General features: G+C 40.9%; 1 protein-coding gene and 1 pseudogene across 1 annotated transcript in view; one reads left to right on the top strand and one right to left on the bottom strand.

Moving 5' to 3' along the window:
- Positions 1–27,283, bottom strand: part of Slc4a5 (solute carrier family 4 member 5) — a 101,405-nt gene extending 74,122 nt beyond the window's left edge. The window contains exons 1-3 of the mRNA XM_090336660.1: positions 27,080–27,283; positions 23,515–23,569; positions 7,055–7,134 (exon numbers count right to left, since the gene is read on the bottom strand). Coding sequence (XP_090192786.1) covers positions 7,055–7,134; positions 23,515–23,561 — 127 coding nt within the window. The 5' untranslated portion in view covers positions 23,562–23,569; positions 27,080–27,283. The remainder of the gene's footprint in view (positions 1–7,054; positions 7,135–23,514; positions 23,570–27,079) is intronic.
- Positions 8,034–9,030, top strand: LOC150060528 (non-histone chromosomal protein HMG-17 pseudogene; annotated as a pseudogene).
- Positions 27,284–27,849: the final 566 nt, after the last annotated feature.

Below are 27,849 nucleotides of genomic sequence, written 5' to 3'. Positions count from 1 at the left end.
ACAATTCCATAAGTCAGGTCATGAGTACAATTCTTTTTGACAATGTCACCACTTCCCTTACTTTCCTTCATCCAAGGTAAAAAAAAATTTTCAGACATGGGGCTTTAACTCTGGGCCTGGGCACTGTTCCTTAGCTCTTCAGCTCAAGATTCGTGTTCTAACACTTTAGCCACCACTTCCAGTTTCTTGGTAGTTAATTGGAGATAAGAGTCTCATGGACTTTGGTGCCTAGGCTGGCTTTGAACTGTGATCCTCAGATCTTACCTTCCAGAGTAGCTAGGATTACAGGTGTGAGCTAACAGCACCCGGCTCCCATCCTAGCTAAATTGTGATAGTGTTTTCCAAGAATTAATCCATTTCGGGCCGAGAGTTTGGCCTAGTGGTTAAAGTGCTTGCCTAGCATGCATGAAGACCTGGGTTCGATTCCTCGGTACCACATACATAGAAAAAAGCCGGAAGTGGTGCTGAGGCTCAAGTGGTAGAGCTCTAGCCTTGAGAAAGTCCAAGGACAGTGCTCAGGCCCTGAGCTCAAGCCCAGGACTGGCAAAGAAAAAGAAAAAAAAAAAAGAATTAATCCATTTCATCTAAGATACCACTTCTGTGGCTTAAGGGATTCTTTCATTATTCCTTTTAAAATTATCCTCTTAATATCCATTGACTCAGTAATGATAATATATGTCTCCTCTTCTCCCCCCACTTAGCTAGTCACTAAAGATCTATCAACTTAACTAACCTTTTCAAAGAATCAACATCAGTGTCATTGATTCTCCATTGTTTTCCTAATTCCAATTTTACTGAAATTTCTAATTCATATTCATTTTCCTTCTTGCTTTAAGATGATTTTTACACTTCTCTTTTTTCTAAAATGGAAGCTTAGATTGCTGATTTAAGATCTTTTTCCTTTTCTTTTTTTTTATACAAGAACACCAGACTCTTTTTCCTTTTCTAAAACATACATTTAATATTATAAATTTCTGTCTAAGTAAGAATAAGATTATGTCATTTGAAAGGGAAATGTACGGACCTAGAACAAATCATGCTAAGTGAAGCAAGCCAAGCTCAGAAAGACAAACAGCACATGTGTTCTCTCCCATGGGGAAGCTGAGTCTAAAATACAACTGGAAATGACAACCTATACAGGACTCTACGCATTTATACAGTTACACTTAGGGGGAGGAATCCAAAGGTGGAAATTCTCTAAACACTTAAGATACTATTTATCAAAATAAATTCCAGGAAATTGAAATATAAGTGTTTTATTATTATTGGTGGTGGTGCTTTGGGGATTTTTAGTGGCTCAAAATGGGGAGCCAAAAGGGAGAGAAAGAGGGTAAATAAATGCTATTCAGTATGCTATGTGTGGAAAGCGAGCTACGTAACTTTCAAAGATGGAAAAGGGAAACTGGGGGAAAGTGAAGAAAGGGGCAACATTGTCTAGAAAAGGAAATATACTCACTGCCTGATTATGAAATGGTAGCACCTTAGTAATAACAATAAAATTATATTTCAAAAATTTCTCTCTGGACAGGAACATAGCCTGGTGGTAGAGTGCTGGCCTAGCATGCATGAAGCCCTAGGTTCAATTCCTTGGTACCACATACACAGAAAAAGCTAGAACTGGTACTGTGGCTTAAGTGGCAGAAAGTGTTCAAGGACAGTGCCCAGACCCTGAGTTCAAGCCCCAGCATTGGCAAAAAAAAGAAAAAAAAATCTCTCTAAGCTGGGCACTGGTGGCTCATGCCTATAATCCTAGCTACTCAGGAGACTGAGATCTGAGGATTGTATTTTGAAGCCAGCCAGGTCAGGAAAGTCCATGAGATTCTTATCTCCAATTAACTACTAAAAGAGATCAGATTGGACCTATGGTTCAAGTGGTAGAGTACTAGCCTTGAGCACAAAAGCTCAGGGATAGTTCCAGGACTATGAGTAGCACATAATAGTTTTTTTTCCTAAGCACTGCTTTCACTGAATCCCACAAATTTTTCTTTCTTGCCAGGAATTCCTTTTTTACTGAGGCTTGAAACTCAGAGGCGGGCCCTTGCTCAGTTTGCTTGTTTGGTTGATGATCTACCACCTCTTGAGCTAGCCCTCCAGCCCAGCTTTTTGCTGGTTATTTTGGAGATGAAGATCCTTAGACTTCTCTGCCCACATTGGCTTCAAATCACAATCCTTTAGCTTTCAGCCCCCTGGTAGCTAGGGTTATAGATGTGAGTCACCAGCTCCTCCTCTGCTTTTCATTGAATATTGTACATGATTCTATTTTCCTCTCCTGTAAGCATGTCAATTATACTTCTTTTGTAAAAATTCTACCAGTTGGGGCCAGGAGTTTGGCCTAGTGGTAGAGTGCTTGCCTAGCATGTATGAATACCCGGCTCCGATTCTTCAGTACCACATGCATAGAAAAAAGCTCAAGTGGTAGAGCCTTTAGGAAAGCCCAAGAACAGTGCTCAGGCCCTGAGTACAATCCCCAGCACTGGCAAAAAAAAAAATCTACAAGTTGCTCTAAAACCTCCAATGTACCTGTATTACTAATCTAAGTCACTTTCAAAAAACAGTATAGTATTTCTTGGGCAGTATAGGCACCTCATAGCAGAGTGTTTTCAATTTCTCCCATCCCTGTAATTCTGCTTCCTTTCATCTCATTTATCCATATGCTATAACCACCCAGTATATCATTATTATTATCACCTTCAACAATATAGTTACTGCCAGGCGCTGGTGGCTCACATCTGTAATCCTACCTATTTAGGAGGCTGAAATCTAAGGATAGCAATTTGTTGCCATCCCAGGCAGTCCCTGAGCCTCTTATCTCCAACTAACCACCAGAAAGCCAGAAGTAGCACTGTGACTCAAAATAATAGAGTACTGGCCCTCAACATAAAAGCTCCTGAGCAGCACCCAGGCCCTGAGATCAGGCCCCACAACTGACAAAACAAACAATATAGTTATGTATTAAATTAAATAGGAATAGTAAGAATAATATTTTATCTTTGTTTATGTCTTCTCTAATGTTTTCTCTTGCTTTGTGTACATTTGAGGGCTTCATCTATGTATCTTTCCAACTTTCTGAAAAACACTTCTTAACAACCAGCAACAACAATAACAACAAAACATTCATTTTCTGGAATTCATTCTGATAAATAGTATTTTAATTTTCAGAGAGGTTACACTGTTGGTTTCCCCCATCCCAAGTGCATTTCTCTTTTAGTCTGTTTGTATATGAATGCTTGGAATGCTTGTATAAATTATCATGTCCAAATGTATTTTAAATCTAATTTCCACATATGAGAAAAAAAAACATGCACTGTCTCTGAGCTTGGCTTACCTCACTTAACATGCTAAGACTATTAATGAGCTCATAAAAGGCATTCTTCATTTCTATAATAGTGTTTTTGATACCTAGCCTTTATTTTTTTTTCATTTTTTGGAGACTTTGTCTTTGCTCATGTTACACATCTGAGTCTACATGATGCCTGGAAATTATAAATTAAAGATATTTTTGGTACAAGACAAAGCTTTAATATTATGTTTGTGTGCCTAGTAGTTAGTCTGTGTTTGCTGCAGCAGTAAATATAAGACGCTTCAATTTCCTCTAGAATTCTTGTTATTGTATCCTCTGTTGCTCTCAGGTTTCCCTAGAAACTCCCCAAATAGTCTGAGGTTTGTAGTTCTTTTGCTTATAATCCAGTGTTATTATACAGAATCTCTCTTGAAGTGGTAACAAGGTGTTGGGGGAAGGGAAGCCATTCTATAATCCTATAATTAGGTCTTAAGTCTTTTAGCAAGCTGTGATTTTCAAAAGTGCTTCCTTCCACCCCACCCCACATTTTAGGTGAGATAGGAAGACTAGAGAGAGCTGGAGTTGTATAATTACTCTTCCACCAAATTTGGAATAGGGTCTGGAAATTTTTGTTTTTGTTTTTGGTCAGTTGTGGGGCTTAAACTCTGGGCCTGGGCGCTGTTCCTGAGCTCTTCAGCTCAAGTCTACCACCCTACTCCTTGAGCCACAGTACCACTTCTGGTTTTCTAGCGGTTAATTGGAGATAAGAGTTTCTGGGTCTTTAGTGCCCAGGCTGGCTTTGAACTGTGATCCTCAGATTTCAGCCTCCTGAGTGGCTAGGATTACAGGCATGAGCCACCTCTTGGCTTGTTTTGTTTTTCTTTATTGGGTAGGTCATTGTGGATAATGTTCTTTTTTTTTTTGCCAGTCCTGAGCTTGAGCTCAGGGCCTGAGCACTATCCTTGGACTTTCTCAAGACTAGAGCTCTACCACTTGAGCCTCAGCACCACTTCCGGCTTTTTTCTATATATGTGGTACCAAGGAATCGAACACAGGTCTTCGTGCATGCTAGGCAAGCACTTTAACCACTAGGCCAAACTCCCAGCTTATTTCAACAAGTTACATTTTCCCTTCTCCTGGGGAAACAATATTTTTCTCTGATCTTCAGTGAGCAAACAGGGGTAAAACTCAGTAAGGTGTGAGGGCTCCTAAGACTTCAGTCGTAGTAGTTTTTAATCTAAATTCTTGATGCATCTAAACAAAGTGATTTTTCAAATTTTTTGTTATTATAAGGGTAAAAGTTACAACTTTGAAGCTCTTTACAAGTCAGAGTAGAAACTAGAAGTGTTGGTAGCCATTTTTAATAGTTACAATTTTGTGTGTATATATATATATATATATATATATATATATATATATTTCTGGTAGAACCAGAAATACATTTCTGGATAGACCTCTCATTGCTCAAGGTTGGTTGGTTAGCTCTACAACAGTATCTAAATGATTGGCCCCACTTAATTCATTTGTTTCCTCTTAACTATAATGTGACTTCCCACACTTTTGATTGTGGCTATTGTTACTGTTCTTGTTGTTGCATTGGAAGCTGAACCCATAGCCTTGCTCATGCTAACAGGAATTTTACTACTGAATTGTACCCTAGATCCTATACTACATTTCTTAAGCAATCTAGGTAAGACTTTGGCAGAAGCATTTAGAAGTGAGTAGTTCCACTCTAATGTCTTAGCATACTTGGATCTATTTTTTTTTCCCTGAGAAAGAAACTGAATGGAAAGTTTCAGGTATATGAGAAAGGCCTCTACCCCTCGTCACAGTTACCCTAGGTGCTCTCTTAAAATGCCCTTGTTCTGTGGCCACAGGCAGCCTGTTCCTCAGTGTCCTCTTCTGTAACATGAAAATGAAAATCTATTTATTGCCAAGATTTTTTTGACCAGTCCTGGGGCTTGAACTCAGGGGCTGGGCACTGTCCTTGGGCTTTCTCAAGGCTAGAGCTCTACCACTTGAGTCACAGCACCATTTTCGGCTTTTTCTATATTTGTGGTACCAAGGAATCGAACCCGGGTCTTCATGCATGCTAGGCAAGCACTCTACCTCTATGCCAAACTCCCAGCCATAATGGCAAGATTTTTGAGAAGACAAAATAGGGTCATGAGAAGTAGGGTGCCAGTGGCTCATGCCTGCAATCCTAGCTACTCATGGCTGAGATCTGAGGATTACAATTCCAAGCCAGCCCTGGAAGGAAAGTCCATGAGGCTCTTACCTCCAATTACCCACTAAAGGCCAGAGGTGGAACACTGGCTCAAGTGGTAGAGCGTTATCATTGATCAAAAAAAAAAAAATCCAAAGACAGGACCCCAGACTCTTAAGTCCCCAAGACTGGAACCAAAAAGATAGGATCATGTTTGAAAAATAATTATGAAAATTGTAATCAAAGGATGATATATATGAAAACATGCTTATTAAAGAACACAAGAGGGCCGGGAGTTTGGCCTAGTGGTAGAGTGCTTGCCTAGCATGCACGAAGATCCAGGTTTCATTCCTTGGTACCATATACATAGAAAAAGCCAGAAGTGGTGCTGAGGCTCAAATGGTAGAGCTCTAGCCTTGAGAAAGTCAAAGGACAGTGCTCAGGACCTAAGCCCAGGCCCAGGACTGGCAAAAAAAAAAAAAAAAGCACAAGATACCTTTCAAGGAAATATTTTACTTTTTGTCCTAAATATAACGGTATCTGTTCCTGGCTCCTACCATAATCATTAGTGCATGATTATTTAGCTAGTGAACTGTGGGGAAAGAAACCTTTCCCAAGTCCAAACTCCCCTTCAGTTCTGTAGATCCTCTCCTCTCTCTGGGGCATCAGGTAGAGTTTGGCTCAGGACTCATGCCAAGCTCTTCTAGGAACTCTTCACTTCATTCCTCTTGATCCATCAACAGCCCCAGAGTGCTCTACACATTCCTTAGTTCAACAAGCATCCGCTCAGCAACAAGATCAGTGCTTCTTTCAAGTGAGGCTACTATAATGGTGGGGTCAGCAGGTTCATCAGACTGCCTCTACTCTGTAGAGTACAGATATTCCCCCAATTTACAATGGGTATGTCCAAATTTGTTAGTCATAAATTGAGTACCTCCTAGGTCGAAAAGGCAGTTAAAGCACCTAAGCTTTGAAGTATCTTAGCCTAGCTACACAGTACACTAGAGGACATCAAGGGTTTCCCCTTGTGGCAGCTCCCACAGCCCAACATCATGACAGTATACTGCTAGCCCAAGAAAAGATCAAACTTTTTATCAGTACTACCTTCCTCTGCTTTTGAATCATCCTAAAACTGAAAAAGTATCAAGTCAAACCATGTTAAATCAGAGGTCCATCAGTACAGGAGGGCTCAGAGCCAGGACTTCTGTAACAAAGGAAATACGTTTTCCAGCTTCCCTTCCCCTTGTTTTAATATTGTGCTGTCATTTTCAAAATCTAATAATGTTGCTACTTGGCATTAATCATGGTTTATAAATTGGTGAAATTACATGAATCTAAGAAAAGATATCATCTTGGCAAAGTGCCAGTTTCCTGTCTCCTACCCAGTCACATGGTCCCTTAAAGACACTGTGAAAGGCAGGTCCCATAAGTTTGAAGAAGTCACTGTGGTGAATCAAGGAAGACAACAGCTCTCCAGGTGCTCCAACTGGAGCTCCTGTAAAAAAAAAAAAAAAAAAGAATTCTCAAACTTTCCTGGGATTTGCAACAAGTTTTCAAAGTGTCTTTACCTTGACCTGGATGTCTTCTTTTGTAGCTTGTGGGGTCCAGCTTTCCTACACCAGCCTTCTCCTCTTCTACCTTCATGACTCTAAAGTAAGAGAAACATTGCCTCAAAATGTATGTAATAAAAAGGGCACAATTTCAAGAATAAATGGTAAAAAAAAATACATATTCAAGCTAGGCACAGTAGCTAATGCCTGTAATCCTAGCTACTCAGGAGGCTGAGATCTGAGGATTGTGGTTCAAAGCCAGCCTGGGCACTAAATAATGTGAGACTCTTATCTCCAATATATCTCCAGAAAACCGAAAGTGGCACTGAGGCTCAAGGGGTAAGGTGGTAGCCTTGAGCTGAAGAGCTCAAGGACCAGAGTTCAAGTCCCACAATCAACAAAAAAAATTATATATATACATACATGCATATGATAGGAGGAGACAGACAGACAGACAGACAGACAGACAGACAGACACACACACACACACACACACACACACACACACACACACACACACAACTAAAGCAAAAGAAGAATCTCAGTCCAGACACAGTATCTGGTAATTCTATCACTGAAGTGTAGATGTGATGTCTGAAAGTACAGCAGCTCTCTTGCCACAGTTTGATCGGAAAGTTTAATTACAAATGTTCTCTTTCAGAGATGTGATCTCACCCTTTACACTTCTCCATTGTGTCTGGCTAACTAGTACCTATCATTCCCCAACCAAAGACTCTGAGAAACCTTGAAATCTTCTAGGGAACAAGGAGTCAAACTCAGTCTTTGACTACTTCCTGCTGGTATGAAGCACAGACCTAGAAGACCTGCAAGTTTTACACTATTACTGGAAAGTGAATGAAAACATATGAAGACATAAATAATTTTCTAAATAAGATTCCTATAACTCAAGAAATAACAGTAAAACTGACAAGTGGGATTGCATCCTGTTTACAAAGCTGCACAGCAAAGAAAACAATTATGAGAATAAAGAGACAATCTACAGAGCAGTGTGAAGAGGAGGCGAGGATGACCCCGGACCGACCAAAGCCGCGCGTCGCTGCAGCCCGCCCAGCGCCTCCGTCCCGCCGCCACCATGCCCAAGAGAAAGGCTGAAGGTGATGCCAAAGGAGATAAAGCGAAGGTGAAGGACGAGCCACAGAGAAGATCCGCCAGGTTGTCTGCTAAACCTGCTCCTCCAAAGCCAGAGCCCAAGCCTAAAAAAGCCCCTGCAAAGAAGGGAGAGAAGGTACCTAAAGGGAAGAAGGGCAAAGCTGATGCTGGCAAGGATGGGAATAACCCTGCAGAAAATGGAGATGTCAAAACAGACCAGGCACAGAAAGCTAAAGGTGCTGGAGATGCCAAGTGAAAGTGTGTGCATTTTTGATAACTGTGTACTTCTGGTGACTGTACAGTTTGAAATACTATTTTTTATCAAGTTTTATAAAAATGCAGAATTTTGTTTTACTTTTTTTTTAAGCTATGTTGTTAGCACAAGGAACACTTGTTTTGGGGAAAGGAGCATCTGTCACTAACAGAATGTCTCCAAAACTGGATAAATAGGGGAGAACACCTTTCCCTGCTAGTTTTGAGAGGCTTCTGTTGGCTCCCTGGAGGAGGAATTCCCTTGTGTTGACACACAGCAACCTTGGCACAAATACTTTGTGAGCTGGGAAAACTCAAAATCATTTTTGTCCTCCTCCTTCTCCATACTCAGCATAGACTTAACTCCCTTAAATCCAGACGCCAGTTGGGACCTTGACCTTCCCTGCCCCCAGTTGGTTTTTCCAGTGTGCCAGGCAGTCTGGACTTCACAGTGGCATCACTGAAATGACGTTCCCTAAAAGAGCAGTGGTTTCCTTTTCTAAATCGTGAATTTTCAGATTGATAATTCTGCCATTTTCATTTCCTGAAAGTCAGGGTCGGCTTGTGAAAAGTTGTTAAACAATATGTTTAATGTGAAATTTCAACCCTCACTCTAAACTTCCCCTATTCAGAGCATCAAGTGAAGACATCATTGGGTTTTATAATGGCTTTCTGATTTTGATAGACCATCCAAGAAGGGAGTTTGAAAGTTGTTGTATACTGTTTAAAAAAAAAAAGATTGTCTGCCCATGTCCTGCCTGAAATACCATGATTGTTTATGAAAAGTATCTTTAATAAAGCTGGATACAGTTTGGCTTGGAAAAAAAAAAGACAATCTACAAAATGGCAGAAAATCTTTTTTTTTTTTGTGCGCTCTGTCCTTGAGCTCTTCAGCTCAAGGCTACCGCCCTACCCTTGAGCCAAGCCCCACTTCCCATTTTCTAGAGGTCAATTGGTGATAAGGGTCTCAGGTCCTTTTCTGCCCAGGCTGGCCTTGAACCTTTAATCTCATATCTCAGCCTCCTGAGTAGCTAGGATTATAGGCATGAGCCACTGAGCCTGACTCAGAAAATCTTTTGGCAGTTATTCACCTAATAAGGAATTGATATATAGATACATAAACATCTCAAATAATTAAATACCAAAAGAAAGAATAATCTAAATAATAGACAAATGAATGCTTTGAGACTACAAAGCAGCTAACACATGAAATAGTCCAACATACTCTGTCATAAAGGAAATATTAAAAACAATGCCCAGATTCTATTTCATCCCTGTCAGAATGGCAACAAACAAATATCAAACAACAAATGCTGTGGAAGATAAAGAAGAGGGGGGAAGGAATTCTTTTTTTTTTTTGATTCCTCTTTTTTTTTTATTGTAATTAGTAAAAGGGTTACATGATATTTGCCAGATAGAAGGTGCATTAATTCACATACATTGATACCCTTTCACATGTCTTGGTAAGGAATTCTTTTACATTGTTAGTGGAAATGTAAATTGTTCCAGTCAGTATGGAAATCAGTATGGAGGTTCATCAAAAAAACTAAAAATAGAAACACCATATGATCCTTCTAGAGTACTCCTAGGCATATATCTGAAGGAATGTAAGCCAGTATACAAAAGAGTTTCGGGTTCAGTAAGCCTGGGAATCTGTATTGCCAACAAGTTCCTAGCTGTTATCTATGGCTGTTATCTATGTAAATCCAATATCTTTAAAAATCCAATATCTTGAGGAAATAACCCCTAACTTATAGTTTTAATTAAAATGGGTCAGTTGTGGGGCTGGGAATGTGGCTTAGTGATAGAGAGCTTGCCTAGCCTTCATGAAGCCCTAGGTTCAATTCTTCAGCACCACATAAACAGAAATAGCCAGTAGTGGTGTTGTGGCTCTTGAGCACAGAGGCTCGGGGACAGTTCCTAGTCCCTGAGTTCAAACCCCAGACTGGCAATAAATAAATGGGTAAATAAGTAAATTATAGGTCAGTTGACAGTTTTTAAAAGTTAATCTCTTCTTCCTGCACATAGTATTGGTAGTTAAGAAGAGTAGAGAAGCTACAGATCCTCATTCCCATACAAAAGCACCTCCAAATGGCTTTAGAGAAGCCAAGTCCTCTTTTCCCCAGTCTCAAAAAGGAAAGGCAACATGATCTAGACGTCATCTATGAAACACTCCCCCATTCCTAGCCACAGATGAGTTCTATATGTCCAGAGCTAGACAGATCAGAATTCCTTACATGACATTTTTGCTTGATCCCAAAACATTGCTCACTCTGGCACTGCTAAGGGATAAGTTTTGGTGCCCTTATTTTGCCTGTGTCATGGAAAAAAGCATTCAAGAAAAAAGGACAAACAGTGAATTCATGAGCCAATTAAGCTCTAGACCAGCCTTCTTGGTTGTGCTGTTCGCTCATGTTTGGGTTACGTTTCTGACATTTGCACTTAAGAGCCCTGACTAACAATAAGTGATGATAGAGTTTTTCAGAATGTTTTTAAATGTCCCCTTTCATAAATATTAGCCCATGAGATCCTGAGTACATTCACAAAGTTGTCCTGTGAGTAGGTCAGTGTCAGGAGGCCTATTTTGCCAGGTTGTTTGTCCTGCTTTAGCAGTGAGATGGCCTCTCAGCCTGATTCCCTCCAGGGCAACTTTCCTATTGGCATATTTCTTCTGCTGTTATGCATTGATAACTACTGACTAGTTCAATTATTTTTCCAAGGATGGAAATGCTGAATTGTAGTTCCATCATTTCTCCTGCTTTCATATATTTTTTTTGGCAGTACCAGGGCTTGAATTCAGTGTCTCACACTCTTGTTCAATCTTTTTGCTCATAGCTGATGCTGCACCATTTGAAATATGCCTCTAATCAAGAATTTGTCTAATTGGAGATGTATTTGCTGAGGTATTCCTGCATAGGCTGAATCTAGGTTTCAGCCTTCTGGGTAGCTAGGATTATAGGTATGAGCCACTGCATCTGGCCTCCTATTTTTATTAACAGGAAGTCTCTATATTTCCTTTACCAATGGGATATTTGATTAAAATTTGATTAAAATTCAATCCAGGGGCTAGGAGTTTGGTCTAGTGGTAATGTGCTTGCCTAGCATGCACGAAGACCCGGGTTTGATTCCTTGGTACCACATACATAGAAAAAAAAGGCTGGAAGTGGTGCTGAGGCTCAAGTGGTAGAGCTCTAGCCTTGAGAAAGTCCAAGGACAGTGCTCAGGCCCTGAGCTCAAGCCCAGGACTGGCAAAAAAAAAAAATTCAATCCAAAGAGGAAAGGCATAAAAGAATATTTGCCTATTTTGTCCAATGATGTATCTCAAGTGCTAGAAGATTATCTGGAATGTATAAGGCTCTGCAACACATACTTTTTGCAGTAAATATTTTTGAATTGAATTAAAATCCAAACTTTGGAATACTGTGTTAGTTGTTTGTTGTTGTTGTTTGCGGGTGCTGAAGCTTGAACTCCAAACCTAGACTCTGTCTCTAAGCATCTCTGTGGTCAAGACTAGTGCTCAACCATGTGAGCCACAGAATCACTTCTGGCTTTTTCTGAGTAGTTCATTGGAGATAAGAGTTTCAGAGACTTTCCTGCCCAGCATGGCCTTGAACCATATCCCCAGATTTCAGCCTCCTGAGTAGCTAGAATTACCATCCTGGCCACCAGCAACTGGCTTGTTAGTATTCTGAAAAAGATAAAGTAAATCTATATCTCACTGCACTGGTATGATACTCATAAATATCATTGAATGAGTAAAACAGGTTATACAGAATTAAATAGGATGTCAATTTTATTATGTATATTTTAAATGTATTAAAAATAGGATGAGCCATGTGCTAGTGGCTAAAGCCCGTAATCTTGATTCATATGGATTCTCAGGTAAGAAAACAAATGAATACAAAATTATGATATTGATACAAAGTTAAGAATTCTATAATACTGCAGAAGTACAGAGATATAATGAAACTAACAGTCAGACAAAGTATGCCTCCCAGCTCTGACTGTCACCCCAGTCCCTCTTCTTGCCAGTTGCCACCTTCTCACAGATTGGAAGAAGCTCTCTTCCAGGAATGGATAAAAGTAGAATCTCCTTTAAAGGAGGTCAGCCATGAGTGTTGGCCGTATGGAAAATACTTGTATCAGCTATTCTGATTAGGAGCTGAACTGCTCACCCCAAAATCTCCTGACATAAAATCAGAAACAACTTTATTTCTCCATCTTTTTATATAATGAATAGTCACTGATTTTATTTTCATGATCTCATTTAGTCTTCACTAGAATTCAGTGACACTCAAATTTTTTACTCCATTTATAATTGAAGAAATAGAAACAAAAAGAATTAAGTAATTTGTCCTAGGTCATAGAGCCAGCTATGTGGAAGAAATGAAGGGGAGGGAAGGAAAGGAAACAGGAGGAGAGGGGAGGGAGTGGAGAAGGGGATAAAGAGAAGTAGTGGGACCAGGAGGTTGGCCTAGTGGTAGAGTGTTTGCCTAGCATTGCACGAAGACTTGGGTTCAACTCCTGATTATCACATACATAGAAAAAGCCAGAAATGGTGCTGTGGCTCAATTGGTAGAGTTCTAGCCTTGAGAAAGCCCAAGGACAGCACTCAGGCCCTGAGCTCAAGCACCAGGACTGGTATGGGAGGGGGAGGGGGAGAGAGGGAGAGAGGTGCAAAGATGTGAAGGTAGAGAGTGTATGGTATCAATTTCTGACAGCCTTGTAATTCTGAGGCCTAGCTCAATTCCCATATACAAGACAATGGCCCCAATAGCCTCAAAATGGAACACTCTTTTCTTTTCAACTAACTTCAGTTGAATTGAGTTACTTGCCTCTAAAGAGTATTAACCGATCTACTTTACTATGTTGCCAAAGAAACTGTGGTAAAGGCCCTTGACACACAGCAAAGGGAAGAGCTTATAAGCACAGCTTTTCCTACCATCAAGCCCTTCACTGCCCAACTATCTCATTATTATCCTCCCATCCATCTTAGATCACAGACCTAAATGATCAGAACAACAAATCCTCTCTGTCTTGAGTCATTAAAAGACCTCTTTCCATTTCCCGGATCTTACCACCAGTCTGGAATCACATCTGGGATCCCTGAAAGTCCAAAATGCTACTGACAGAATCAGCACCCTAAGCCTGGAAGGCTTAGGAGCATAGTGTACCCCTTGTGAATGGACACACAGGGCCCTACTAAAGCAGCTTTCATGGTCAATGCAGTAAGGAGATAGTAGTGATTCAGCCAGCCTTAAGATGCTGGGCACATAATTCAGCAGTGATACTCACTAGACACTATTTTGAAAATGAACTATACAGATTGCAGGGAAGGGGGTTAGGAGGGGGGAAAAAAAACAGAAAATGAGGGGAAAGGCAACACTGTTCTAAAAGAAATGTACTCATTATGGGACCAATGTAACTGTAAAAAACAAAAGATACTCAACACATTTTAGCCATCAAAACCCCGGTGACATTCAGTTAGATTGGCCAACATCATGTATTTGGACAATGACAAGTATTAGCAGGGATGTGGGGGAAAGGGAACCCGATTCTACTGTTGATGGGAATATAAACTAGTACAACCAATATGGATAGCAGTCTGCTGGTTCCTCAGAAAAGAATTAAACAAGAGATCGTCCCTACAACCCAGTCATAAGACTCCCAGGCATCTGCCAGGATACCATAAAGACACTTGCACATCTATGTTCATTGCTGCCCTGTTCACAATGCCAAGTGTGGAAATGGTCCAGATGCCCTCCAATAGATGACTGGATCCAAAATACGTGAGACCTACACACAATGGAATTTTACACAGTCATTAGAAAGAATAATATGTAGGGGTATCAATGTGTTAGAAGTAATACACCTACTATCTGGCGAATGTATCTGTAACTCCTCTACACATTACAACTAAAAAAAAAACAGAAAAAAAAGAAATAATAATATGTCATTTGCAGGGAAATAGATGGATATAGCCAATTCAGCTAGACAATTGACAGTTTTCTCTCATATACAGAAGCTAGATTTAACATACACTGGAGCATGGGAAATTATATAGGACTCTAGACATTTACACACCATGAGGCCAAAGGAGGATACTCTTAGGGGAGGAACACAAAGGTACAATGCCTATGTGCATCTGATCATATAAAAGAATAGTTATTGAAATGAAGTCCAGGAAACGGGAATGAAGTTTTTTCCTTGTTGCTGTTTCAGTTTTTTTATTTTCGCCTTGTTTGTTCACTTAATTGTCTTTAGGATGGTAAGTGGGGGCACGGAAATGGATGAACAAAGGGTGAACAAGTGCAGCAGTGGTACTCACTAGACACTATGTTTAAAATGAACTATATAACTTATGGGTGGGGATGGGAGGGAAAAACTGGAAGAGAGCCAAGGAAGGGGTGATATTGACGAAAACAATGTATTTGTTCTCTGACTTATGTAACTATTTAACCCCTCTGTATATCACCTTTATAATAACAATTTTTGAAAATCATGAAGAAAAACAGTAACAGAATCATCTGCAGTTAGGCACCTACTCCTAGCCCACCTATAATGGCATAATAATTGACTCTACCAAATTCTTAATGAGCACCCACTTTGACTCAGCTCAAAACAGTTAATTATTAGGTGAAAAAGGCAAAGTATGCTAATAATTTCTCAATACTAGATATGTGTGCCAAGAGAAAATTGTAACATAATCACTGGTCATTCCTTTGAGAGCTTTTCCTTTTTCCCTGTCTATTAAAACATTCCCTTTATATTTAAGAACTCTAAACCAGCCAACATGGTATCTGGTGACCTCTTCAAGAATAAAAAGAAGGGCTGGATATAACGAATGATTGTTGTCCTTAATGTACTATGTTGTCTCTCATCTCCTTTGCTGTCCCTTGGTTATCTCATATTGTTATAGTATCTCACTTTGTTATCTGATATATTGAATTTATTTGTATTTGGTTATTTGAAATTTGATAGGGAAGGGGGGAAAACCAAGACGGGTGGGGGGTGTGTGTGGGGGTAATGGGTACCAAGACATGTGAAAGGGTATCAATGTATGTGAATTAATACACCTTCTATCTGGCAAATATCATGTAACCCTTTTACTAATTACAATAAAAAAATAAAATATAATAATAAAAAAAGAAGGGCTGGGAGTTTGGCCTAGTGGTAGAGTGCTTGCCTAGCATGCACGGAGGCCCAGGTTCCATTTCTTGGTACCACATACATAGAAAAAAGCCAGAAGTGATGCTGAGGCTCAAGTGGTAGAGCTCTAGCCTTGAGAAAGTCCAAGGACAGTGCTTATACCCTGAGTTCAAGCCCAGCACTGGCAAAAAAGAAGAAGGAAGAGGAGGAGGAGGAGGAGGAAGAGAAAGAGGTAGAAGATAAAGTATTTCAAGAAAGGACTTCCTTGGGCTTACCTGAGATTATTTTGTGAATTAAATCCTCAAGAATGATATAAAGTCATACTGGACTTAGGAAGCTAAGATAGAAACCAGGGAAAGGCCACCTTCTAACTGATGCCTTGTCCACTGCCTCAAGGCCTGCAGGACAAGCATACCATGCATGCTGCCAGGAAAGAAAGACAAAACAAGCAAACAAAACATCCTTGAACAACTGGACATAATGATGCCAGGTCCATATTCAAAACCTAGAAACAAACCTGTAATGAAAGGATGTTAGCCATTATTGTTTTTTGTCTCAAGGTGTTGACAAGTGTAATCTGTTTTCACACTATGATCTGAAAATCCTCGGCCAGGAGTTTGGCCTAGTGGTAGAATGCTTGCCTCGCATGCACGAAGACCAGGGTTCGATTCCTCGGTACCCCACATTCATAGCAAAAAGCCGGAAGTGGTGCTGAGGCTCAAGTGGTAGAGCTCTAGCCTTGAGAAAAATCCAAGGACAGTGCTCAGGCCCTGAGCTTAAGCCCAGGACTGGGAAAAAAAAAAAAAAAAAAAAGAATGCTGGGGGCCGGGAGTTTGGCCTAGTGGTTAAAGTGCTTGCCTAGCATGCACAAAGGCCCAGGTTGGATTCCTTGGTACCACATACATAGAAAAAAGCTGGAAGTGGTGCTGAGGCTCAAGTGGTAGAGCTCTAACCTTGAGAAAGTCCAAGGACTCAGTGCTCAGGCTCTGAGCTCAAGCCCAGGACTGGCAAGAAAAAAAAAATCTATCAGATATATTTGTATTTGGTTATCTGAAATTGGATAGGGAACGGGGGGGGGGGGGGGGAACAAGATGAGGGGTGGGGGAGGGGGGAAGGGAAGTGGGGATCATGACATGCGAAAGGGTATCAATGTGTGGGAATTAATGCACCATTTATCTGGCAAATATCATGTAACCCTTCTATTAATTACAATAAAAATATATTTTAAAAAATCCTCGGGCTTTTGTATACATCATAAATATTTCAGTCAGTCTCTCAAATTTGGCAAAGATAACAGAAAGATTCTTAGTTCCATCAGATGACAGCAAGGTAAAAGTAATTCACCAGGGTGTCAAGAGAGTGCAAGACTCCTATCATTTCGGTTAACTTGGATAAGGGATTTGTATCCAAATCCAATGAGAACTTCAGGCACTAGAGTTACAGATACAGTATGATTTTTATAGGAAAGGCAAGCATGCAATGTTTATTTAGAGGACTTATCCCACCTTTCTGGTATTCTACTTCTCAGTATATATGAAGTTCATTCTTAAATCTTCTGTGCTCCATATTAAGAACCTCCCCCCTCTTTCTCTCTCTCTCTCTCTCTCTCTGTGTCTCTGTCTCTGTCTCTGTCTCTCTCTCTCTCTCTCTCTTTCTCCCCCCCCCCCCCCCCCCCGCCCCACACAAGCATGCTTCAAGCTGCAAACTTACCTTTGTGTTCTTAGCACTAAACTCTAGGATCTAAATCCTAGGAAAGTCCAAAGCCACTTTCCTTCTTCGTTCCTGGTGGGTGGCAAGAAGGGCTCTCTATGGTCTTCAGGCAGAACAGTATTTAGGGCATTGGAGATTGACTTCTGGGGCTCAGTGGCGGTCAGACATGTGACCCGAGTGGGGGAAGGGGCCCTCCTACAGGGTCAGGATGGATGCCTGTTGGTGACAGACTAGCAGACTAGAATATAGCTGGATCTGAATAGAACAGGCCACAGTCATAGTAGATGACTCGCTTACTGATCTCTTCTTGGATTTTAACTGATTTTTATGGCAGCAGTATAGTCCAATCTTGATATATAAAGGTTGATTTTGCTCCCTGAATTTTTGTTTTGGTGGGTCATGGGGCTTGAACTGAGCCTGGGCTGAACAGCCCCTGGACTCCTCAGGTCAAAGCTACTGCCCTACCTTGAGCCAAGCCCTATTTCCCATTTTCTAGGGGTTAATTGAAGATAAGAGTCTCAGGTCCTTGGGCCAGGAGTTTGGCCTAGTGGTAAAGTACTTGCCTAGCATGCATGAAGATCCAGGTTTGATTCCCCTGTACTACATACATAGAAAAAAGCTGGAAGAGGTGCTGTGGCTCAAGTGGTAGAGCACTAGACTTGAGGAAAGCCTAAGGACAGTGCTCAGGACCTGAGTTCAAGCCCCAGAACTAGCAAAAAAAAGAGTCTCAGGTCCTTTTGTGCCCTGGCTGGCTTTGAACCTTGATCCTAAGGTCTCAACCTCCTGAATAGCTACGATTACAGGGAGCCACCTGTAATCAGTCACCAGCCTGGCTGAATGTTAATTTTTTTAATCTTATAGTGTTTTTTTTTTAATTCTGTATTGATGGATGTTACAGCTAGAAGGCACTGGAAATGATTTCTCCCTATCCTGAGATTATTGGGGAAAACTGAGGCCCAGAGAGTGGCATTTCCAGGAGCCCAGAGACCTAGGCCTTAGTATATACTGGAGTGGCCCCAGTGGCTCAGCATTACAGAGCACTTGAATGTCTTTGACTTTTGGGTAGCTAGACCTTTAAGGATTGCTGTGATGCTGGCATGGATCCTATGGCATTGCAAATACTTACATTTTCAGGTATCAGATTTTGGTATGGACAAGGAAGTATAACACTCAGTAGTATAGCCAGCAAGTATGCATGTACATGTGTATTTATGTTTAGGCTCCACTTTCTCAATCTTTATAAAATGCATGAAAATTATCTTTGTAGAGGGATCCAGTGGCATCAAAACGTGGAGAGACTGATCTCAAAAACTTTGGAGAATTCTCTGTGTGCGGTGGTGAAGCCTTCTGGTTCTCACCTGCCTCTCTACCTTGAGCATAGCTGCTGGCTGCCTGCTGACAAAGAATAATTATGAAGGAACAAAAGACAAGTGTGGTATTGGTCGTAGAAGTAACAGGATGATAGAGGAGGTGGAGGTGGAGGTATGAGGTTAGATGGGAGGGTGAGATATACATGGAAGTGTGGAGTATGGAAGTTATGAGGCAGAGGTAGAGACGGAAGAGTGAGATACAGATAAGTATGTAAGGTATAGAAGGGGCCTGAAGTCTACATGGAAAAGTAAAGTGCAGATGGACATGTGAAATGGAGGTTGATAGATGTAATAGCAGTGGAGGTGATGTAGTAGGTTACAAATCCTCTTGAGCAACAGGAGACTCTGGTTAGTATTGAGTAAAGAAATTCAACCTGTTCTAATGACTTGTGTGAAATCATAAATCCTTGTCATTGGCTGTCTGGAAGATTTTATTATGTCCCCAGAGCAGTATGTTCTTCATGAAATCACATTGCCTTTTGGGGCCTTAGTGTCTATAGTTGGCATTTACTTATTGGTAGTCATTAGGTAGCAGCCTAACAACTCTCTCCCTCAAGGTATTTTTCCTTTGCTCTGTAAAGTAGAAGTCTGAAGTATTGTGAAACTCACTTCTTAGAGCCACATGACTGTAATCCTGGCTATTCAGGAGGCTGAGATCTGAGAATCATGATCCAAAGCCAACCTGAACAGGAAAGTCCATGAGACTCTTATTTACAATAAACTACTTTAAAAAAAATCCAGAAATAGAGTTGTGTCTTAAGTAATAGAGTGCTAGCCTTGAGCAAAAGAAGTTCATGGGCAGAACCCAGGTGCTGAATTCAAGCCCCAGGACTGGCACACACATGCACGCACACACACATGCACAGAGACACACGCAGACTTATTTCTCTATCTCCACACTCATCCTCCCTAGGACGAATGAGGATCCTGTGTGCTTGGAGAACTTGTAGAATACAATGTGCCTGTAATCTGGACTTTTCTGGTTGTTTTTTTTTTTCCTCCTGGGAATACATGCCTCCTTGACTCTATTTTTCCCTCTAAACTTCCTATGGTAGGTGCTTACCTTGCAGAATAGAGAAAGATTCAACTTCTAGATACATACATTTGACTATAGGAGAAAGAATTACAAGGCCTGATTGTGTATTCTATACAACATTCTCCAAACATTCTATCGTAAATATATTTTTCAGTTTTAGCAGCTTGGCTTCTGCATCTTATTTTTCAATTGACTCCAAGCAGAGAGAACTGAAAGTCAGTACTGATGAATTAATACAAGAACCTGGTCTCTAAGTTTCCTTCAAGATCTAATATCCTATGATTCTATAAGTCTACATGGACTTCTCTCTAGAGCAGAACAAACATTATATTGATGTAGCTGCATCAGATATTAGGACTTTAAGTAGACAACTTCTTTCTTTCCTGCTTTTCAACCTACTGAGGTCTTCTAATCTTTTTTGCAGTACTAAGATTTGAACTCAGAGCCAAGCACAGTGGCTCACGTCTGTAATCCTAGCAACTCAGGAGGCTGAGATCTGAGGATCAAGGTTCAAAGCCAGCCAGGGCACAAAAGGACCTGAGACTCTTATCTCCAATTAACCTCTAGAAAATGGGAAGTGGGGCTTGGCTCAAGGGTAGGGTGGTAGCCTTGAGCTGAAGAGCTCAGGGACAGTGCCCAGGTCGAGTTCAAGCCCTATGACCCACAAAAAAGAAAAAAAAAAGAAAGGAAGGAAGGAAGGAAGGAAGGAAGGAAGGAAGAAAGAAAGGAAGGAAGGAAGGAAGGAAGGAAATAAATTTGAACTCAGGGCTTCATAATTGTTATGCAGGTGCTCTGTCACTTCAGACCACACCCCCTACTTATAATGTCTAAATTTCAAACATCTTTCTTTTCTTTCCATAAGCCAGGGACTTTAAGTGTCTTTTACTTTCCCTTCTGGTTGGACTGACAGATCACTATTCCTTCATTGACATTCAGAACCTCTTACTCCTGCCCTATCAATCTCTAGTCTAATTCAGTCCATTCATTAACTTTCTCTTCCTTCATTAAATTCTTTACTACTGGAGAAAATCAGTCTTTTGTGGAAGAGAACTCAGTGAAACAGCGAATATACTGAGTGAGGATCTGTAGAGTATGGGTACGTGTGTATGAGACAGATCTGTGGGAGACCCAGCCTGTGGTCAATCCCATCCCTACCCATTCCCATGATTTAATTTTGTGAGGCAAAAGATACTGAAGAGATCCACAGGCCACACCCACCCTTTTATTTCCTCTTTTATCCTCTGGCCTTCTTCCATATCACCCCCCCCCAAGGAGGCTGGGGGGTGACAGTCAATACTTAGAAGTGTTTTGATCCTTCCTCACCACCAGAGTGGCAACAGTTGAGACTCATGCAATGGCTAGGGGAAAGGGGAAGGACTGGTTCCAGTGCTCCTCAGCCAGACAACATTCGGTGATGCCTGGAGATCACTTTGGTTTCAGTGGGGAAAAGAGTCCTTACTGGAGGGCATGTGGTACTAGGATGCTCTAATATCCTACACTGCCCAGAAAATCTCTGGACAGATAACTACCTGGCCTCAACTATCAATAGTATCATAATCAAGAAATCCTGTATGAGACCACTAATGCTTCTCTATCCTAGGTCCTAACCTAGGCCAAAGAGCACTCCACATGGGCTTACTTCACTCACCAGGAGAGGGAGCCAAAGATTAGCAGTAATTTATAGCATATGAGCTCTGTGCCTTCAGTGTATTTCCTTAGCAAAGGCCATTTGATCTTTAATATATGGTAGAGTTTAGGCAAATTTGCTAAGGAACTTGGTATGGGGGTGAAATTTCCCAAAGTCAGAAGCAGCTCTCTACCCTGGAGAGGCATGCAGGCCTATGCCCTAGTAAGTGCAAGAAAGGAGTCATTAGGAGGACAGGAAAGTTTTTCTAGAACTTTTACCTATGAACAGTTTCTCTAAGCCAAGCCAGACTCACTCCAATATGTGCAATATTTGGTTCCCAGATAAAATGTGCCTAGTTTTGGCAGGTGATAAAATAACTGGCCACCTCAGATTCTTGCCAGCTTTAGATGTTTGTGCTGTATCCAGCATTGAGCAAAGAACACACTCCGATGTTAGAACTCCACAGGTGGGCAGAAAGATGAGAGAGATCTTAAGAGGAAAGCTGTGAATGGATATTCTTCCTTCCTCATCTATCTCTACTCCTTGATGGCTGCTGTGGCTTATAAATAGGGCTTACTCTGCAGATACCTTATTGTTCTTATAATATCCTAATCTCATTCCCAGCTCAGGACCTTTGCATCTACTGTTTCTCTTACCATACTTGATACTTCATATATTCAGTATTACAGTCCAAGATGGCCTGGACAGAAATGTAAGATTCTGGGGGAGGGAAATGGGGACCAAGACATGTGAAAGGGTATCAATGTATGGGAATTAATGCACCATCTATCTGGCAAATATCATGTAACCCTTCTATTAATTACAATAAAAATATATGAAAAAAAGAAATGTAAGATTCTATTTGAACAAGTAAAGCAAACACCATCTGCCCAAGAATGCTTTCTATAACCAGAGCATAATTTCTCCCTCTGTCCCCCCTCTCCCTCTCCCTCTATCTCCCTCCTTCTTGCTCTCTCTCTCATATATATATAAATATATATAGGTATATATAGCCAAAAGAAATATTATATAGTTGTTTATTTGCATATTGTCTGTCCCTCAAATATAGCGAGGATTTTGTTTTGTTCACTGATACTTAGGATAAAGTCTGGTTGGTAAATGGCTGAGTTCAAATTCTAGTCTAAGCCCTAGGGCCCTGGGAAAGTTATTTTTTGTTTTCTAGGTTTTGCTTCAATTTCTTCAACTTGAACATAAGAATAATAAGCAATTCAATCTGATTGAATCAATGAATGAGAAATCCCTGTTCAGTGGCTGGACCACAGTATCTGGATTCATTAGTGTTAATTAGTAATACTGTAATCAGTACACTGCTGAGGGGTGGCAACAGGTCCATAGTCAGGAGGTAGACAGGGCAGTAAATAATATAGCAACAAGCAATATAGTATTTTTGTTGCTTCTCTAGGAATCAATATCCCCTGCAACTCTGAACCAAGGTCCTTTCTTCCCATCTTGCCTGCTTGCTGCTGCCCTCGGAAGTCTTAAATGGAGGCAGGCTCACTTGCTAGACCACTTGAGCCACATCCTTGGCTGTTTTCTGCTTTACTTGTTGTTCAAATAGAACCTCACATTTCTGTCCAGGCCATCTTGGACTGTAATCCTCCTACTTATGACTGCCATGTCAGGTACATGTCATCACATCCAGCTTTTTCGTCGAGATGCGGGGGGGGGTCTTGAACCTTTTATTGTTTTCCTTCAACTTCTATCTTCTAGATTTCTACTCCTGGATCTAGGATTAACTCTTTTTAAAGTAGTGTTGAGGGCTGGGATGTAGCTCAGTGGTAAAGTGTTTGCCCTGCAAGTGCAACATCCTGTGTTTGATCCCCAGAACCAAAAAGAAAAGACAAAAGAAAGTACAGTTAAAAAAACAAGCAAACAAACAAACATAAAATGTGGTATTTGGGGAATGTCAGGCTCTATCTAAGAAATAACCTGAAACAAAGGCAGTGTGGCCACAGTGGTAGAACACTTGCTTCACAAACACAATGATCTGAATTCCAACACCTTACCATGGGGAAGAAAAAACAAAAGGAAGAGAGAAGAAAAACAAATTCCAGCTGTATCAATGTCATATTGGCAAATAAAGATTTGCAACAGCCTGGCAGGCAATGGGGTCTTGTATATACACTTGCCAGTGAGGCTGAGGATAGGTACAGCCTCAGTGGACCACTTTGTCAATATTTGTATGATTTCAAAACAAACATACCTTTCAACAGTAGCAATTCTCTCGCTAGAAAGTTGTCTCACAGCCATGTTTTCACCTGTGGACGAAGACAGAAGCATGGTTTGAAGCAGTTACTTGCCTTCTGTATTTGTGTTGGAAAGTTGCTATAGGAATTCAATGACTTACTACATGGAAAAAATTTGAAATGATGGCCTCACACTTTCATTCCACCACATGAACCATGCCATCAGTCTGGCATTTTGCAGGTTAATGGGAGAAGGAGTCCTTCAAACTTTCCTGCGTGGCGGCTGGCTTTGAACTCTGATCTTCTAGGTCTCAATCTAAGCTGTTTTGCTCAAGGCTAATGCTCTACCACTTAAGCCACAGTTCCATTTTCAATTGTTTTTGGCAGTTAATTGGAGATAGAGTGTTTTCACAGGCTTTTCTACCTGAGCTACCTTCAAACCCTAAGCCTTAGCTCTCAGCCTCCTAAGTAGCTAGGACTATAGGCATGAGCCACCAGCTAAACAGTTAGGTAACCTTAATAATAAAAATATTCCTTTAGCCGGGAGTTTGGCCTAGTGGTTAAAGTGCTTGCCTAGCATGCATGAAGACCCAGGTTCAATTCCTCAGTACCATATACATAGAAAAAAGCTGGAAGTGATGCTGAGGCTCAAGTGGTAGAGTTCTAGCCTTGAGAAAGTCCAAGGATAGTGCTCAAGCCCTGAGCTCAAGCCCAGGACTGGCAAAAAAAACAAAAAAAAAAACAAAAAAAACCCAATATATATTCCTTCATTACACTGGGGTTGTGTTAAATGCTGAGATTTGTCACAAGAAGCTGTATAGTTACAACAAATAACAGTCCTATTCAAAAAAGGACTTGGTCTCATTTTCTACGCCAGATAGACAAGCTTAGCTCTACTGGTTGGCTGTTTTGGGGATTTGTGATACAAAATCAAGTTTCATTCACACTAGCAGAAAGAAAGGAAAGGAAGAGGCCTTCTAATCTTATCCCAGGAGGCATATGTGTCCTATGGGACAGTTACACAACATTATCTTCAATTGTTAGTTAATATGCACATGTATCTTGCCTCTCTCATACAGAGAGGCTCTCTGATGCTCCTTATCATCATATTGTTAACAAAACCTAGCAAGATGCCTTCCATGGGCACAGCAGGTACTAATGTGGCTGCCTACTGCACTGCCCATCAAGAGGGGTTAGCACAAGGTCAGCATCACCATGCCATCCCTCTACTTATACCATGTTTGCCACACAACAGGTAAGTGCTGCTTCAACTGAACTGACTCTTCCTAAAGGCAGAATCTGTGTTCCAGGGAGTCTGATAATAACATTACATGTTACCCAGACTTAGGGAAAGGCGGGCAGAAATGAAGATGGCTGCACCTGACTTAGCTTACATCCTGTGACCGCAGAAGTCAGTATTACAATGATCTACTGAACTTACACTAAATTGAATCCGTTGTGGGGGGAGGATGGAGGCATGAACTCAGGATCTCATGTGCTTACCTAGTTTTTTTTCACTCAAGACTGACACTCTACCACTTGAGCTTTATCCCCACTTCCAGCATTTTACTGGTTACTTGGAGATAAGAATCTCAACCTCCGGAGTAGCCAGGATTACAGGCATGAGCCACCAGCACCTGGCCAGAATCCACTGTTGAGTATCAGAATGTTAAAAGGTTCTATCTTCAAAATTAAAATATAAAGATATCCAAATTATATATTTGAGATAATTAGCGGAAACAGCACAGAGCCCCACTCTCAAGATAAGGGGATATATTTTAAGATAGCCTGAGAAACAAATGAAGGAAAAGTACATTTGGGACCAGTTCGTTCTAGTTTAGGGAGTGGAAACACTAGAGAACACACTCTACTGTCCATTTCTTGTGATGACATCATCTGTGCTAAAGGAACTCCTTTACTGACATGGTCACTATTCCTGTTCCTAATACATGGCAGGGAAAAGGTCTCCCTTTTCCCTGGGAATGTCTCCATTACTAGTTGCTTTATTACACTTTTCTAGGAGGACAAACAAGTGCAGCAAAGATGGGCAGACATTCTGCCAAGCAGGAATCCACTTCTTGAGTGTGCTGTCAGTGGACTTTTCTTAAAATGGAAAGTCCAAAATAAGTGAGTAGGGGCAGTTCTTCAGTATATACTTGAATTCTCAAGAATATCCCTCAGCTCAATCCTGGGAATTACAAATCTCAGAATGTCTGCTTGGAGAAAAAAATGGTAAAATACTCTCAAGCTTAGATTATTGCAAAGCTACAAGTACTAGGTTTCTAAGATAAAATTTTACCAAAGACTGGGTGATAGGGCCGTTGAGTTTGGCCTAGTGGTAGAGTGCTTGCCTAGCATGCACAAAGACCTGGGTTTGATTCCTTGGTACCACATACATAGAAAAAAAGCCAGAAGTGGTGCTGTGGCTCAAGTGGTAGAATTCTAGCCTTGAGAAAACCCAAAGACTGCTCAGGCCCTGAGTCCAAGACCAGGACTGGCCCCTCCAAGAAAATACTGGGTGATTTCAGAAAACCAACTGATCCCCAAGAATCATAATGTGAATGATAGTCTGTCATTTCCAGGAAGTAGAATCTGAACAAGTTCCTTGGACCCTCTTGCATGCTCCTTCCTTCATCCTCTAAAGCCCCCCCCAAAAGGATGTTTGAAGCCAGGTACTATTAGCTCAAGTCTGTAATCCTAGCTACTCAAGAAGCTGAGACTTGCAGTCCAAAACCAGCCTGAGCAGAAAAATACGTTAGACTCATATCTAATAAGTCTCCAGAACAACCCGTGGTTGAACCGGTGGTTCAAGTGGTAAAGTGCTGGCCTTGAACAAAAAGAAGCTCAAGGACAATACCCAGATCCTGAGTTCAAGCATCTGTACTGGCAAAAAAGAAAGAGAGAGAAAGAGAGAGAGAGAGAGAGAGAGAGAGAGAGAGAGAGAGAGAGAGAGAGAGAGAGAGAGAGAGAGAGAAAAGAGAGATTGAGAGAGAGAGAGGGAGGATTGCTGATAAAAAGTATTCTTCCTCCAGGCTAACAAGCTTAGCTTTAAGTAGAATTTTTTTTTAAAATACAAGACTACATCTTTTCAGTATCCCTAGGAGATTTGGAGAGGATGTTATAAATAATCCTTTACCAAAATGAAAGGAAGAGTCTCTGTGAGTTCCAAGGTTCAAAAACAACTGATTTGAGAGGGACCATTGAATCTTTAGGCAGAGAATAATGACAAGATGCAGCCTCTTCACTGTAGAAATCTGACATTGCAAAGATGGATATGCACATCCTTGGTTCTCTCCTCCAAATGAGAGAAAGGCAAAAAGTGGACAAGGGAGGGCTCCCAGACAGCCTCATTTTTCTGATGTTATCATTTCCTACATTGGGATAGCTATAGATTAATTTAAACAAACTAATTGCTACATACTTGCCAGACCTTTAGTTAAAAAAAAAAACAATTAAATTCTTACCTGACCTTCCATGACCTCAGAATTCCTCCTGTTACTGTTCTATTTGCCTTCACTTATATCCCAAGCCAGAAGCTATATCAGGCTGGAACTTCATACACTTAAAATTCACTCTACTCACCAGAATGCCATGGCCTATGGCTTGTGGGCCTTGAATCCAATTGTTTTAGGTTGAGTCTTGCTGCTGGAACTCACTTATGTCCCCTTTCTTCTACCTCTTCTATTAACATAGCCCCTCCTCTATTATCTCACCACCCAACCATTTTTGAATCAAAAAGTCTTTGTCTAAAAGTAACATTCATTTTATGGTTTTTAATCTACTATCTGTATGTTCAATAGTTTTCATTGGCTTATCTAATCAGCATGTCCTAGGGAGGGCTATGACTTGACTGCTGAGCTTGTCTAAGCAACACAGCAGAGGCATTTGCCAAAGAAGAATCAGCAACTTTAACAGAAAATTCTCAGACTTTTTGTCTCTTTACTCAGTGGGCCTGAGATTAAGAACATTCTACCTACTATTACTACCTTAGCACTATACATCCCAAATTCTGCCTCTTCAGAGAAGGATTTGAACAAGGAAAACTGGATATTGAAGCGGCTCAGGTGTAGCTTAGGGGAAGAACAAAATAGCATGCGCACAGCCCTGGGTTTGATCCCAGTACTGGGAAACAACTCCTTCAAGAGAAACTTTGCATACTTGAATTTTCTAGGTTTCATATCAATTTTGGTCTGATTGTTTTAAAATTAATTCCTTTTGTGAGCGGGAAAGGTCTGAGGGACAAAAAGTAGAAAACAAGTTTAGATGGAAGTGGAAAGAAATAAGAATCAGGGAGTTAGATGTTAGGAATAAAGAAGCTGGAGCGAGAGGTTGTGGGGAGGGACACACTAGGG

Source organism: Megascapheus bottae, chromosome 7, assembly GCF_031878675.1.
Source record: "Megascapheus bottae isolate mThoBot1 chromosome 7, mThoBot2.hap1, whole genome shotgun sequence".
NCBI lineage: Eukaryota > Metazoa > Chordata > Mammalia > Rodentia > Geomyidae > Megascapheus > Megascapheus bottae.
This window is presented reverse-complemented; position numbering and strand designations above follow the sequence as displayed.